General features: G+C 40.0%; 1 protein-coding gene across 2 annotated transcripts; it reads right to left on the bottom strand.

Moving 5' to 3' along the window:
• Positions 1 to 133: 133 nt before the first annotated feature.
• scrn2 (secernin 2) lies at positions 134 to 12,629 on the bottom strand. 2 transcript variants are annotated; one of them, XM_088420136.1, is made up of 9 exons: positions 12,423 to 12,629; positions 11,128 to 11,290; positions 9,433 to 9,614; positions 8,910 to 9,109; positions 4,725 to 4,940; positions 2,864 to 3,029; positions 1,327 to 1,507; positions 737 to 892; positions 134 to 437 (listed from the first exon to the last, which is right to left on the bottom strand). In XM_088420136.1, exons 2-8 carry the CDS (start codon positions 11,287 to 11,289, stop codon positions 740 to 742), a joined length of 1,260 nt encoding a protein of 419 aa, XP_088276262.1. In that variant the 5' UTR covers position 11,290; positions 12,423 to 12,629; the 3' UTR covers positions 134 to 437; positions 737 to 739. The 2 variants fall into 2 exon arrangements, with proteins under 2 accessions (XP_088276262.1, XP_088276263.1); XM_088420137.1 differs by lacking the exon at positions 12,423 to 12,629 and adding an exon at positions 12,014 to 12,147.
• Between the last annotated feature and the right edge of the window lie 2,130 nt (positions 12,630 to 14,759).

Raw genomic sequence — 14,759 nt, 5'->3', positions numbered from 1 at the left:
CTTAGTATTTTCTCTACGTCCTGATGAATACATTAATTACTAATACTTTATGACCTGTCTTTGTTGCTGCATTGATGCTTTTCTTGAACTCGTTTAGCCGCCTGTGTTGCTAGAGACTTAGAACACAAACATGTTTTATTCTAAACAGTCTTTATTTCATATTGTCGACGAAGCCATAACAACAAATCACACTCCATATAATACTAAAGTGCAAAACTGCTGCTCCATCAGCGCATGTGCAATCACCATAATTAGCACTACAGAGGTCATCGATCACAAGTTAAACTGATGATCAGACAAATTTTAAACATTTAGTCCTACAGGTATCGGCGATGTGTGTGCTGAGGCAGACACCAGTTGGAGGATGAACAGTCCAAGAGCCCTGCTGCGGTCATTCCTCCCACTCACTATTTGCTAGGATTGAGCAGTTGAGGCCGCTGCAACACAAAGCAATTGATCATCTTACGTGACAGTTTCATGTACAGTACATACAGAGAATAAACCTCTTGACACCAGAAAGCACAAACAGTTACTTTTTCCCTAACTAAACTGTCCCAACTTGATTGGGAAATGAAGTCTACAGTCTCAGTTATTTTCATGTAATTTACTGTTGTTGGTAATAACAACAGGAAAGGCCCCCAAATAAGACATGCTTGTCATTTTTATGCATTACCAGAAATATTGTTGTTTTAAACTGTGACAGGTAATTCAGGATCAAACCAACCAGTTTGCCCACCTGTCATTGATAAAACTTGATCTCTGTGTCCACACAATCAAAAAATAAGGTTCCCAGTTCATCGCCTGATATCTCTCCACTCAACATGGCTGAAATCTCACTCAGACACTGTGACTCAAGGTCCCTCAGAATCTCGTGGATAGCTAAGCTCTTGTCCTGCGCAGAAAAGGAGAAGGAAAAAAAGATACAGCTAACAGGAAAAACTGGATACGTTAAATTCCTATTACTCCAGCCAATTGTGTGTGTTTTTGTTGTTGTTTTTTTTTTCTTCGATAATTAAAATGTGTTTCCTGAATCACTACATAACAACACAATGCATGTTACACTTACCAACAACACAATGGTTACACTTACCACAGGTCGAACAGTGTAGCTTATCCAACAAAATACTTTTTGAAAGTGTGTACTACAAGTACAGTACATGTTATTTATTGTATGTTTGGTGTACATCTAAGCAATACCTTTTTATGTGCAAAGTAACACCAATTGATTTGGTTTCTACTTTTATAAGTAGGCTGATTCAGTGTCGTTCTGTCTAGTGATTTTTTTTTTTTTTTTTTACTACTGTAAAAGCAATTGACCTGTCCTACCGGGTCAGTCTTCATGGTGTGAAGTGCCTGCTGGTGAGCCTTATAAAGGTCATGTCTCCGATCCACCTGGGCTTGAAAACGCGGCTGCTTCTTTACAGGGTCATCAGGACCGAAGTGCGGTGAAACCACATTGAGCACAGGGGCGCAATCCTCAGAGAAGATGTAAGGTTTGAATATGGATCTGGAAGTGCAAAGGAGGACGGTGGTGGGAGAAATGACAACACAAAGAAGGAAGAAGGACTACAAATGCAGAAGTGCAGTACATTGAAAAGGACCATTCAACACTAAGACTCTTTCTAAAATGTATAGATTTTGTATCTGATATAGCTTTCTCGTAGTTAAAAAAAAATGGGAACAGACTATTTTGCTGCATTTGCTTTTTCCACTTAAACATTAAAACCCAGAAACAAGGACACTGTAAACAATGAAACTGTGAAATTGCTTAGCATTTTTAAAAGTTGATGTTCCAATGCTCAGTGGATTCAAATAACATCAACATTTTCAAAGGTTTTCAAAAATTGGATCTACAATAACAAACTACTTACAGTACTATTCAGAGAGCAACTACATCTTATACTCAATTGTACAGCTTTTTTTAATTCAACATTCCTGATTTGCCCGCAAAGCAAATATTTTGTAAATACTAAGAGACTAAAGATGTTTCATAGAAGACAAGTAATAAAAGTCAAATCTATTTTTGTTATGGCACACGTCATAGTCATGGTTTTCTTTTGAAGGCTGGTATGACTAGATTGTAAACCTAAGAAGAAAAAAAAAGCCTGATCCGCTCATTTTTCTTTTTGTACACTACAAATTATTGAATAACTAGTTTTGAAATCATAAACTGTACAAATAAAAATGGTTTACTCAAATATCACGTTTATTTTAAACAGGGAACTGGTGACAAAATCAACGCTTGTAATATCTCAACTTTAAAAATGAAGACTATTTGCATGTTTGGTTTTTTAGTAGCCGTGTGTATGTCCACCTCACGGTGCGGAGTTTGCGTATTTGATTCCGAGCTCTGGCCTTGTCTGGAGTTTCCATGTTCTTCCTTTGCCTGTGTGGGTTTTCACCAGCTACTCTGATCTCCTCCCACATTCCAAAAACATGCATGGTAGTTCTAATTATTTTGATTATTCCAAGTTGTCCATAGGTGTAATTGGCTGGCAGGTGCTTGAAGACAGGCTCTTGCACGCCCGCGATCCTTGTGGGGATAAGTGTATAAAATAATTCATGGTGTTATATTTGCAAGAAACATTAAGTCAATGCACAACATTGTTTTGGCAGGCCACATAAAATGAAGGTCTGGCCCCCGGCCTTGAGTTTGACACCTCTGCTTTTTAATATGAAAAGCCTTTAGTCTGAATAAATCCTAGTGTTAAACCCAATAAGATTTTCCTGTTTTATAACTGTTTTCTTGTTAGAAAACTCCACAGTGACAGTATATTTGAGAATCTGTGTGTTTTTTTTTCTTTGTTTTGGGATTTTTATAATTACAAGTTATGTAATTTGGGGCGTTTCATAAATAACAAACCGAGAGGGGTCTGGAGTAGCAGTGAAGAAGTGGATGCAGGGCAGGCTGGAGTCTCTGGGTAATATTGACACCATACTGCCTGTGGTGCAAAAACCGCCAGAGTCCATGCAGATGCCACTGGGTTTGTCCCTCAGAATAGACATCATCACCTCTGCTGTCACAGAGCCTAAACCATACAGGAAAAACATGTTTATTACTGCAGAATGCAAAAGTATAAGATCAGTATCTATAATGAGCAGTCAACTCAGTTATTGCAGATACCGAAGCCTTTCTAATACATATGACAATGGCATGGGAAGATAGGAAAACCAATTCAAGTGTACACTTCATAATACAGTATATTTACATGGACACTTTTTGCTTTGCTCTTCTTACGCTTTATCTTCCTGCTTAGCTTGTTTTGTCCTGTGTTGTCTGCTGTCTTGACTTTTATCTTAGCCTCCTGCACTATTCTTCCAAAATAGAACTATGGAATTGATAAGCTGAGCTCTCAACTCTCGTGTCAGATTTTTTTTTCACAAGAGGAGCAGACAAGGGGAGCCTTCCTGTCCGTCTGGGACATTTGCTGCTGGATACACCATCAATGATGGTGGGTCTATCGATCTTATCCGTGGAGGACGTGGAGGACATCTTCATTATTGGAATCTTGATGACAATCTAGATCCCTTTATTGCAAAATTTCCCATACGGGCACAGCTGGATTGGAAGTGAAGCTGTCGGGCTTCATGAAAGATTGGACAAGTCAGCAACAGTGAGCATAGCCGTAATTGGATGTGGTTTTGAGTCCTTGTGTAAAACAGCTGTTATTGTGGTGATTCGTATCTCGCCTCAAATGAATGGACTGCTAATTGAATCCTAATTCAGAGTCTCATTTTATGGGCTCAAGGTCACCCTCATTGTTAGTTGACCTGCTCCCAAAACAACTGTTATCTGGACTGTTTCCCCTGGAGGAGGAATATAATTTCTCTCCCCCCTCCCTCCAAGTGGCCGTAAGACTGCTGAACCGGAAGTCCAAGGTCACGCTAATGCACCATGAAAATCACACATACATAGCCCTATCTGCAATGCCCCAGCCAAGCTTAAATTCTGCCCTAAGGATGTGACTTGCTGAGAAGGTGACAGAACCTGACTGTACCAGATGGGCTGCGTCATAGCCCCCCACCCTCCATCCTGCAGCTATCTACATGATGTTCAAGACGATGGGTATGGTCTTTTTTTGTTGGTGAGGATGTGTGAAGATATTTTTACAGGTTTATGCTATGCCATTCTTGGGGCATGGCCAGAGATTTGTCTTGTTTAATATCTCTCTTCCCTCACCTTTTCTTTTCTCCTCTAAGGTCTCAGAATGCCCTGCATCCAAACAACCCTTGCCATCTGTCTCCCTTTTGTTAGCCGTTGCCTTATAAGTCTCTTGTGACGGTTCAATCTTGGTAAGTCAAAATTGTGTTGCCTTTTACTTATGCAGGTGTAATGACAATAAATATTCATCCATTCATCTATTTTGAGATATACTCATTGTTTTTTGTAACTATCAATATTGTCACAAGTAGTTCTCTTCCATATAATTGATAAGCACATTAAGACATGACACAGGCAGTTCTCTTCCACATAATTAATGAGCACAGGAAGACATAACAGTGGTACAGGCGACAGATGCAAAAATATCAAAATGATAGCAAAACTTTCATCCATCTTTTCATTTTCTTTATCACTGAGCCTCATTAAGGGCATGAATGAGATGGAGTTCATTTCGGTTAATTTCTTCCTCATTATCCTCACACATTTTGTAATGAGTGACAAAGTTGCAGTTATGGGAAAAACCCATGCAAGCATAAGGAGAATGTACAAATTTGACCCTTACCGTCATGTTGCCGTAATAGCTCCGTACCCCCCTTATAACGCTTTTTGGCAAGCTCCATCCTGGTGGGTTGCTTATCAGGACTGAACACTTGTGAGAAGTTAAACTCTCCTACACCATCCCACCAGCCCTGTTCCTGCGCCACACTCCGCAGATCTGGATGTTCTGCGGAAATCTCAGTGCCGATGGTCAACTGGTTGGAAATGTTCATCACTCCCTCTGAGAAGAGAGAGAAATTGACTTTTACACACATGGACAAAATTGTTTGTCCATGTGTGACAACCCATGATGGTCGACCAACGCAGGACCCAATGGAGGCGGTCAAGTCAACCCTCACCATCTCGCTAGCCCCCTCCCCCAGCCGGAAGAGGGGGGCAGGAAAAAAGAAAAAGGAAGAAGGCTACAGACAGGCTAAATTAACTAAATGCTTTTGAATATAAATGTGTTTTTAGTCGGGATTTAAAGATTTCTACTGAGGTGGCTGCGCGAACTTCCATAGGTAGGGCATTCCATAGTACTGGCGCGCGAATGGAAAATGCCCTTGATCCCGCAGACTTCTTTTTAGCCCGTGGGGTCGATAGCAAACCGGCATTTTGCGATCGAAGTTGTCGGGGCGGAACATAAGGTGATACTAAGTCGACGAGATAGGAAGGAGCTAAACCGTGTAGAATTTTATAAGTAATTAACAGCACCTTAAAATCACATCTCACGTGTATTGGAAGCCAATGCAGGTCAGCTAGAATCGGAGTAATATGATCAAACTTTCTCGTCCTTGTCAATAGTCTCGCTGCTGCATTCTGTACACACTGCAGGCTTTTAATGTAGGACATGGGAAGTCCAGAAAACAAAATGTTGCAATAGTCTAGGCGCGACGTAACAAATGCATGAATTAATGTTTCTGCATCGCTAAGAGAAAGAATAGGGCGAATTTTAGCTATATTGCGGAGGTGAAAAAACGCCGTTCTTGTCATGTTATTAATATGTGTTCGAAAGGAGAGAGTGGAGTCAAATATCACGCCGAGATTTTTTGCAGAACTACTTTGGGAAATAATACAGTTTTCTAGGTTCAGCGTGGTATTCTTAAGCAAGTGCTGATGATGAGCAGGGCCAATAACTAACATCTCAGTTTTATTTGGGTTGAGAAGCAGAAAATTGGAAGACATCCATTGTTTAATCTCGGCAAGGCAAGCCTCCAGTTTACTGCACTTGCACGGATCCGTTATTTCTAGGGGCATATAGAGTTGGGTATCATCAGCATAGCAATGAAAACTAATAGCATGTTTGCGTATAATATCGCCGAGAGGAATCATGTAGATGTTGAACAGTAAGGGACCAAGTACTGACCCCTGCGGGACACCACATGAGACGGAGAAAGACTCAGAGATCGCATCACCATAAGAAACACTATGCGTCCTTCCCATGATGTAAGATCTGAACCAAGAAAGTGCTGATCCCGAGATACCAACACATGATCGAAGACGTTCTATAAGAATATGATGATCAATAGTGTCAAATGCGGCACTAAGATCAAGGAGTAATAGTACTGATGAGACGTTGGAATCCAAGGCTAATAGAAGATCATTCGTCACTTTTACTAGGGCTGTCTCAGTTGAGTGGTTGGCCCTAAAACCTGACTGAAGGAGTTCAAATCTATTGTAGTCTATCATAAAATCGCTAAGCTGTCGTGCTACAACTTTCTCAAGAATTTTGGCGATAAACGGAAGGTGTGACACTGGCCTATAGTTAGCGAGATCTTCAGGATCTAGGTGAGGTTTCTTAAGTAATGGTTGAATGACAGCCATCTTAAAAGTCTCAGGTACAATGCCAGAGGAGAGTGACAGGTTGATAATATTCAAGACAGATGACCCTAAGACCGGGAATAAATCTTTGACGAGTTTGCCTGGAAGCGGGTCGAGCATGCAGGACGTCGGCTTTGCTGCATTAACTAGTTGTGTAAGACACTCCAGGGATACTAAATCAAACTGGGACAGGGTAGCCAGACTTTCATGAACCTGATTGTCCGAACTAGCATCAACACTCATAGTCGAGGTGGTGAGCGGCGCTGCCTTTTTTATTTCTTCCCTTATTAGCTGAATCCGCTGAGTAAAGAATTGCATGAAATCGTGTGCTGAATGGAGGGAATTATGATTAATCTGCTGCTGCTGTGTTAGCTGCGCTACAGTCTCAAATAAATACTTTGGGTTGTTTTTATTAAGACTAATCATTTTGGAAAAGTGATTGGTTTTTGCTAACCTAAGAGCCTCTTTGTATTTCAGCAAGCTATCGCACCAGGCCTGACGGAAAACCTCGAGTTTAGTTGTTCGCCATTTACGCTCAAGTTGTCTACTTAACAATTTACACATACGCGTTTCCTCCGTAAACCACGGAGTGTGCCGCTTCGGACGAGTTTTAAGTTTCAGCGGCGCAATAGAGTTAAGGGACTTTAAAAGAACCGAATTAAAATCATTCGCGAGCTTATCGACTGAGCCAGTGAAAGGCGGAAAGGCAGCTGTTGCGGAAGGTAGTAATTCATAAAGTGCAGCAGTGGTTAAAGAATTAATATCACGGCTCTTAAAGCCTTGGTTGTGGACAACAAGACCACACTGAGCTAGGACTTCAAATGTTATAAGGTAATGATCAGACATAACGTTAGAACGCGGCAGAATTGTGACGTTTGAGGCAGTTAGGCCATGGGTTAGCACTAAGTCTAAGATATTACCATTCTGGTGTGTTGCTGCTTTTATTATTTGTGTAAAACCAAATGCATCGATTATTGATTGGAAAGCTACAGTAAGTGGCTCTAGTGGGGAGTTCATATGAATATTGAAATCACCCATAATTAATATATTATCTGTGTGGGTTATTAAGTCAGCCATAAGTTCAGGGAATTCATCTAAGAATCCAGAGTATGGGCCAGGAGGACGGTAAATAACTACCACACAGAATGGTGGTGAGGAGCTTGATCGCATAACGAGAGCCTCAAATGTCTTGAAAGTGGGACTCGTACTCGTGCTAAGCCTAAAATCAGATTCTGAAATTAGGGCGACACCCCCCCCTTTTTTACAAGGACGGGCAACATGTGAGCCCACAAAGTTTGCGGGTGAGGCCTCATTTAATGGTAGGAATTCATTTGGTTTTAGCCAGGTTTCGCAGAGACCAAGCACGTTAAGATTTAGATCTGTAATAAGATCATTTACAAGAAGGGCTTTTGAAGGGAGTGACCTAATATTTATAAAGCCGAATTTAAACTGGGACATTTTTTCCGGACTACTCTGAGTCCTCGTGTTGGTAGTACTAATACCAACAAGATGTTTATGTTCTCCTGACATTCTTTTTAGCTTCCTTTTTTAATGAATAATTATTGGATGTCGTTTTCAATTCCCAGCTTTAGTTTCTATTGGCTCAGCTACACAAAGCATCAAGATTTATCTAGTTAACAGTGCTGTGATTGTGGGTTGGGCAAAAGAAATGTTTTGTTGACGCAGATGTGCTACTTTTAATATTGTTAAATGAGGACAATGATGACATGGTTGTTATTGCAATAGAGTATCACCATTACTGTTTCATCACTATTAACAAATGAAACTTGCAATGAACATCATCACCCAAACGGCTTAATGGATGCCCCCCCCCCCCCCCCACACACACACACACACACACACACAAACACATTTTCAACTGACCAAGTGAAGATCTCTTTACCAAAAGACACTCGTTATTTTATCAGTTAAGTTAATTAAAAAACAATCTGAATACAACTGCATACCAGCTGTGGACTGTGGCTTTGTACTGGTCAGTCGACCTTAGCAGGCTTACTGAGCAGCTGTCAGCTTGACGGGTGTCAAAATAGAAGCGGATTTACAAAGAAATAATCAGCAACCCAATGAGAGCAAAGCTTAATAACATATTAAACATTTTTAAATAATAGTGACAAGGTGGCCTGTTCAAGATCACAAACATTTCTGGGGCATCCTGATCATTTCCAATCCAAATGATCTTGCACATCCAATAGAACGGAAAGGCTAATAAAAGATGAAAGAAATTGAGGCATGGAATTGTTAATGGACACAACAGACATTGATGCATTATAACAAACATAATTTGAAAAATCTGAACAAAGGAAATGTGTGCCTACTTGATAATCACTATAACAACATTTACGCAAACATCTGACAAGCCAGTATTCACCTGAGATCCTCCGTGCCACCCATAGTCTCCCAGCTGTTTCTAGCACCCAGGCTTCCTTTCGGTCCACCAGAAGGAATGTGTTATGGTAGCTAAAAGGTTCTGAATCCTCCCTGCACTGTCCCCCTTGTCCATGCTCCTCCAGCAGATCAGTGATGACAGTGAGCGCCACCCATGCACTGTCCCCACGCTCCAGGCCAAGCCTAGGAACAGAAAGAATTGTTTTCTTTAGTCTTTTTTTCTTCACCTTAAAATAATACTGTACAACAAGGTCAAAGTAACAAAATAATCGTTTTCAGCAGAGGAACAGCAGAGTTATTAAAAACTAGATGAATATTGGAATAAAGCTTCCAATGTCTGCTAGGAAGTGGAGCAATGCCTTCACAATCTAGAGATGTGCATGGTTCATCAGGTTGAGTGGCCATCAAGCAATTTTTTTTTTTTTTTTAAGTATCATTGAGAAAAAATACTAAAACCATGAGATGCTCAGGATGCTGTGACACTAGCGCGTTCAGTCGGAGCTCACCTCACAAGATCCATGCCCAGCAAAGCCTCTACCGGAGAGAGAGCCTCCCGGGTCCAGACCGCTTCATTCCCAATACAAACTCCCTGATCGTTGGCTCCCATCTCAGCTCCCCACATCCAAGCTGGTTTACTAAGGATGACAGCATGGGTCTGCTCTACCTGAGGGATCTGGATGTACGTACACTACAGAGGAAAGAGAACTGAGAATGAGATGCAGAAGACTAAGGACTGTTGGACTTGTGATGTTCCCTACCACATTTTTTCTGTGGTAGGGAACAGCTTTCCCCACAGTAAAATAGTTTTTCTCCTCAGGTGACCAGCAAGCATAATAATCATATATGAATTCACCCTAAGTTTGACGTTTTAGATACTTAACTACAGTATATGTCTTCTGTGAACAAAACCTCTTCTTTGATACTGCACTTACAAGAGTATGATGTCATGTTTCAAACATTACATTTTCTACAGTAGAATGTTCTGTAAAACTAGGTCTACCCCTGCACTGACCAGTTTGAAAGCCTCCAGTTAGTGCAAGCTTCCTCCATTTTCCTCATACCATTAAGTGAAAAAAATCCTTAAATCAGTCTGTCACCAAAAATCACTCCAGTAGTTCTTGTCCGATTGGAGGAGCTTTCTGTCATCATGGTGTCATCGCTGTCAAGAAGAATATAATTCAATGTGAGGCACGTCACTGTCGCGGCAAAAATCCTCTTGCTGCATCACTCTGTGACATGACAAAGGATTCCATGGGTGTGCCCCTTCAGGTCATACAACATGAACAGGGACAGTATACTGCATGCTGCTACGTGCACGATGAAAAGGCCTTCAAGGAGAAACTGGACACCCCGCAGAGGAAAATCATTTTGGCCACTTATAGCCACGTTTTCGTTCTTTTGGTCACAAGCAGTGGTAGGTGAGGGTCGGGATGAAGATTGACGGAAAAATCGAGACTTTTGCCTTTTATTGAATTTTCGTCTTTATCACGACAGACCAATACCTCAGACTGTCCCTACACCGATTGGCCTTTGGATGCCTCTGCTCCAAGACCCCAACATACTCAAACTCCTCTACTTGGGGCATCATCTCCTCCTCCATTTTCTGACTGAGCACCATGGCCTCAGAGATCAAAGAACCAATTCTTATCCCATCTGCTTTACACTTGGCTGTGAACTGCTGAAGCAAAACGTGAAATCATTTGGTTTGATGAAGCAAATAGAACCACATCATCTGCAAAAAGAAGATTGGCAGCAAGTCTGACTGAGCAATTAGTTTTTCCTGCTGTAGGACTATGGAAGCAAAAGAAATGACAAAAGCTCAGACATTGGAATTATCAGCAGTTAGCTCCATTCAAACATTGACAGGTTTTCCATTTGTCAATGTTTGAAAGTTTTAGCTCAACCTGCAGTCCGACATTGAACATTTTTTTAGAACTCCTAATTCATGTATAAATGTCCTTTTCTACAGTTTTACACAGTCAGTGCCATTTAAAGTTACATTATAGAAGCTTGCTAATGTTTATTACATCTAGAAAATGGCTACTAGGTCGATTGATGCAGTTCTGTGACATCGTGAATGGTATCAATACCAAGAATGTATTTTACAGTACAATATGAGTAGGTATTTGACCTGGTTAAGCACCGGGCAACCAAAATTTCAAATATGATTCACTAAAAATAGATTCACAAAAGGGTATTACCTCCAGCACGGTGCCAGGAGGGTGAGATGTTGAAGGGTAGTGGACTACCTCCTGCACCTCATCTCGGGGACGGTCAGAGTTCTTACCAAAAATGACATGGTCGTCTAGAGAGCCAGGGGGCAATGAAACAAAACAGTCACATGACATGGGCTCTTCTGCCATCCTAAAACAAAAAGGAAAAAAGGTCTTATAGATCAATTTGTTGGTAGGTAGATAGAACATTGTCATTTTGTTTTCTCAATGACTCCAGAAAATGGACTGCTAAGACAGGTGCTAAATAAATCTTTTGTATTCATTTGAAAATGTATTTTTAGAATACTAATTAGTGGTTCAGAATGCAGATTTAGACACACATCATAATGTATATTTGACGTCATATTAGTGACTGTCAGATATGCAGGTAAATTTGACATAGGCTGTCTTACTTGCTGGTTGTGCCTAAAGTTTGAACTGTCAAGCATGGTACCCTTTTCTTCTCTGCGTGGGCATATGAACGTTTTATAAAAGCTCCACTAAGGATAAAGTCCCACTATTTGAATGTAATGATATCATTTAATTTGAGGGATTCTGATTTATTGTACTCATTGTAAAATATTGTCAACACCATGCCTTAAGTACAGGAAAATGTGTACATGACATTTTGTTTGGGACTGACATCCTTAAAAATCAGACCATAGAATCGCCCCTGATGTTTGCCGTGTTTATTATTAGCAATAATGAGACGTTTGCGTGTACCTAACATAGCCTATGGCTCAAAGAGTATGCAGCAATGCCATTAATCCCCAGAATCGGGCCGTGTGTGCGTCCATGTGTGCGTGCGAACAGCGACTGCGAATGTGCATTCGCTCGCAGTCGAGAAAAAAATCAAAATAAAAGTGAGACTCACTCGTCTTTTTGCTTGTTCAGACAGACGAACTAAACAGTAACCGCCTCTTCAACACCGGGGACAACTCGGGATTAAGAGGCAGTCTTGCACAGACAGGACTTTATTGACAGTACAGTAATCTGCACAAATCCAACCCCTACATATAGCGACACATCGCTCTGGTTTCGCATTCGAGTCAACGTTCAGAAATATAAATTCTGCACATGTGAAACGGTAGCAGGTCGCTAGCGGTCCGTTTTCGCCTAGACAAATAAATGCAAATTTTAATACAAATGTAATTCGGATGTCGTCTGGTGTCTCTGACATTTTTTGTTTGGGGTTTGGTGGGGGGTGGGGGAGGGGGTACACTGTCAAAGCTGTGCAAACTAGCTACTGGCCGGTATTACGTCTGCCAAAAAACGCCCTTTACCTTTCGGATATTGTGGGTGCTGACCGCCGGCTGCTCGATGACAGTTTGTTGGACACTCGAGTCACGTGACCAAGAAATCCTAAAGCGTGATTTTAAGAACTCTTCTCCTGGCCACGAGCTAGATCGCGTTCTCTTAAAGGTCATCTGAGCCAAGAGTGCTAAATGCTGTTCGAGGTTTCACCATTGCGACATTATTTTGTTTGCCAAAGTCCTCTTCTGCTACGGCAAGCCGTTTGAGTATGTTGTTAAATCGTTGTCAATAAGAAATGTGCGTGTTAAATCATTCGTATCGTATTGTTAGAGCGTGTGAGCACGAGTCTAAATTGTGAATATAATTTTTTTCAGCGCCCACTTGAAAAGATGTTATCAATAGCAAGCAAATATTTAAGAAATACATTTACAATTGATCAGAAGACAAACACTAAAAGAATCTGTCATACAAAGAACATTTAAGTTTACGTTCACATTCCTATTTTCCTCTTTGCTGGAGATCAGGAGTCTGCAACCCATGTCTCCAAGGCAACTTGTTTTGCATTTGTCCTTATGCTGTGGCTCTATAACTTTCCAATATAGGCTAATGAGTACATACACCATTGACACAACGTTGTTAAAATAAAGTTCCCATTGTGGTAATTTGACCTCATTAAAAAAATAAAGTAAAACATAAGAGTAAAATAAGCTAACTTCGACTTGATATCCTCAAAATTTAGGCTTACTTCATGAGAGAGGTCAAACTTCTCAAATGTATTTTTCATCACAAAATTTGCATAACGAAGCACAATTAATTAAATGACTATTAAATTACTGTAACAGCTATCGCCTATGAAGCTTGTAAGGTGGTGTTACGTGAGTAAAAGCTAGGAATTAACAAACCCATCAAACAGAAAATCAAATTTAAATTTCAAACTCATAATAGCTGTCTTCCATCCTTCAGTCCGTTTTCCCCCTGTAAATTACATATTTATAACAAAATTAGCATATCTGAATGATCATTACAGAAATTTCTCTTAACAGTCTTCTCATAGAAGCAATTCTCAAAACTTCTCACTTTCTAATAGTATTCACTTACAGCAAAGATTCTCTTTGCCTGCGCCATTACTTGAGGCTAGCGGTTTGCTCCTCATACTGTTTATGATTTCATGGTTTTCATGTCACGCATCTTTCTCTAACATTGCTTCGTTAAAGAAGATTTACGTGGATCAGTGCACATTAAAACTTTTTTTTATTAACGGAATTAATTGTATTACAAAAATATTGCACATACCCAGCATGCTCGTTGGTTCAGTGGTTAGCTTAGCATCGTTATAGGCCTCCCTGTATTCACATCTTCATTTATTTTGCTTGTGTTTGAATCAGATTTTTTATTCTTATTACGTTGTAGGAAATTCGGGCTTAAGCCAAAAAACAGAATTACTCATGTATTCTGCTCGATTACATGCTCCTGTCACATGACAATGTAAGACTTTTATTGTTTGCTAAGTGCATTTGTATTAATCACATGTGAAGTGACATTTGAGGCAAAGCGCCTTGTATAGTTATAGTTATTATAGTTATTATACTATTATAGTTGAGACCAAGTTAGTGAGTTCCCCAAACTGGCTTGATACGATTAGTACTGTATCTAACAAGTAGCACTAGCATGTTGGGTACAACAACTATTGTTTTTGTATTTTCAAAATAATTGTGTATTTTCATACACTTTGATTACACTGCAGCTGAGAAAGGAAAACACAGCTCTTAAGTTTGGGGAAATCTCAAAATCGAAAGTGTTTATGACTTGATCTATATTTTTTTCATTTACCTGAAACTAAATTGTGTTGGTACTGTTTCCACATTATGTCAAAATAATATTTTTTATCATTATCTTTATGATCATAAAATAATAATAATAGTTCCCCCTTTTAACTTTGAGCCCTGACCCCTCCAAATGTCTTTGCAGGCCCCTGATCACTCCAGTGAGATTATGTAAGACTTTGAGAGTTTTTAGTATAATAGCTCGTTAATATTTAGTATGTAAAGTTCCAAAAAATAACTTAATCTATGTTATAAATAATAGTACATTATGCGCTACCAGTGAATCTCAAATAGCTACTACCTGCTCAACTGCTTAACAACATTCTTTGTATGCCATTGCCTTTTGTTTAAACCAGAATGCTGTTGTGCCAATAACAGGTGCACATTGATATTTAAATGAGAAATAGCATTTCAAAAGGTGACTCATGTTTTTCTTGTGAGTCATTTGTACAGTCACATTTGGCAGCTCAATGACAGGTCGTCATGCAGAAAATATTCCCTTTGTTTTGGTATTGTTCTTGACTTTTTTTAAACGAAGCTTGC

Source organism: Hippichthys cyanospilos, chromosome 7 (assembly GCF_059441005.1).
Source record: "Hippichthys cyanospilos isolate Australia breed blue-spotted pipefish chromosome 7, RoL_Hcya_1.0, whole genome shotgun sequence".
NCBI lineage: Eukaryota > Metazoa > Chordata > Actinopteri > Syngnathiformes > Syngnathidae > Hippichthys > Hippichthys cyanospilos.
The sequence above is the reverse complement of the archived record's forward strand: the minus strand, read 5'-3'. Positions and strand labels throughout refer to the sequence as shown.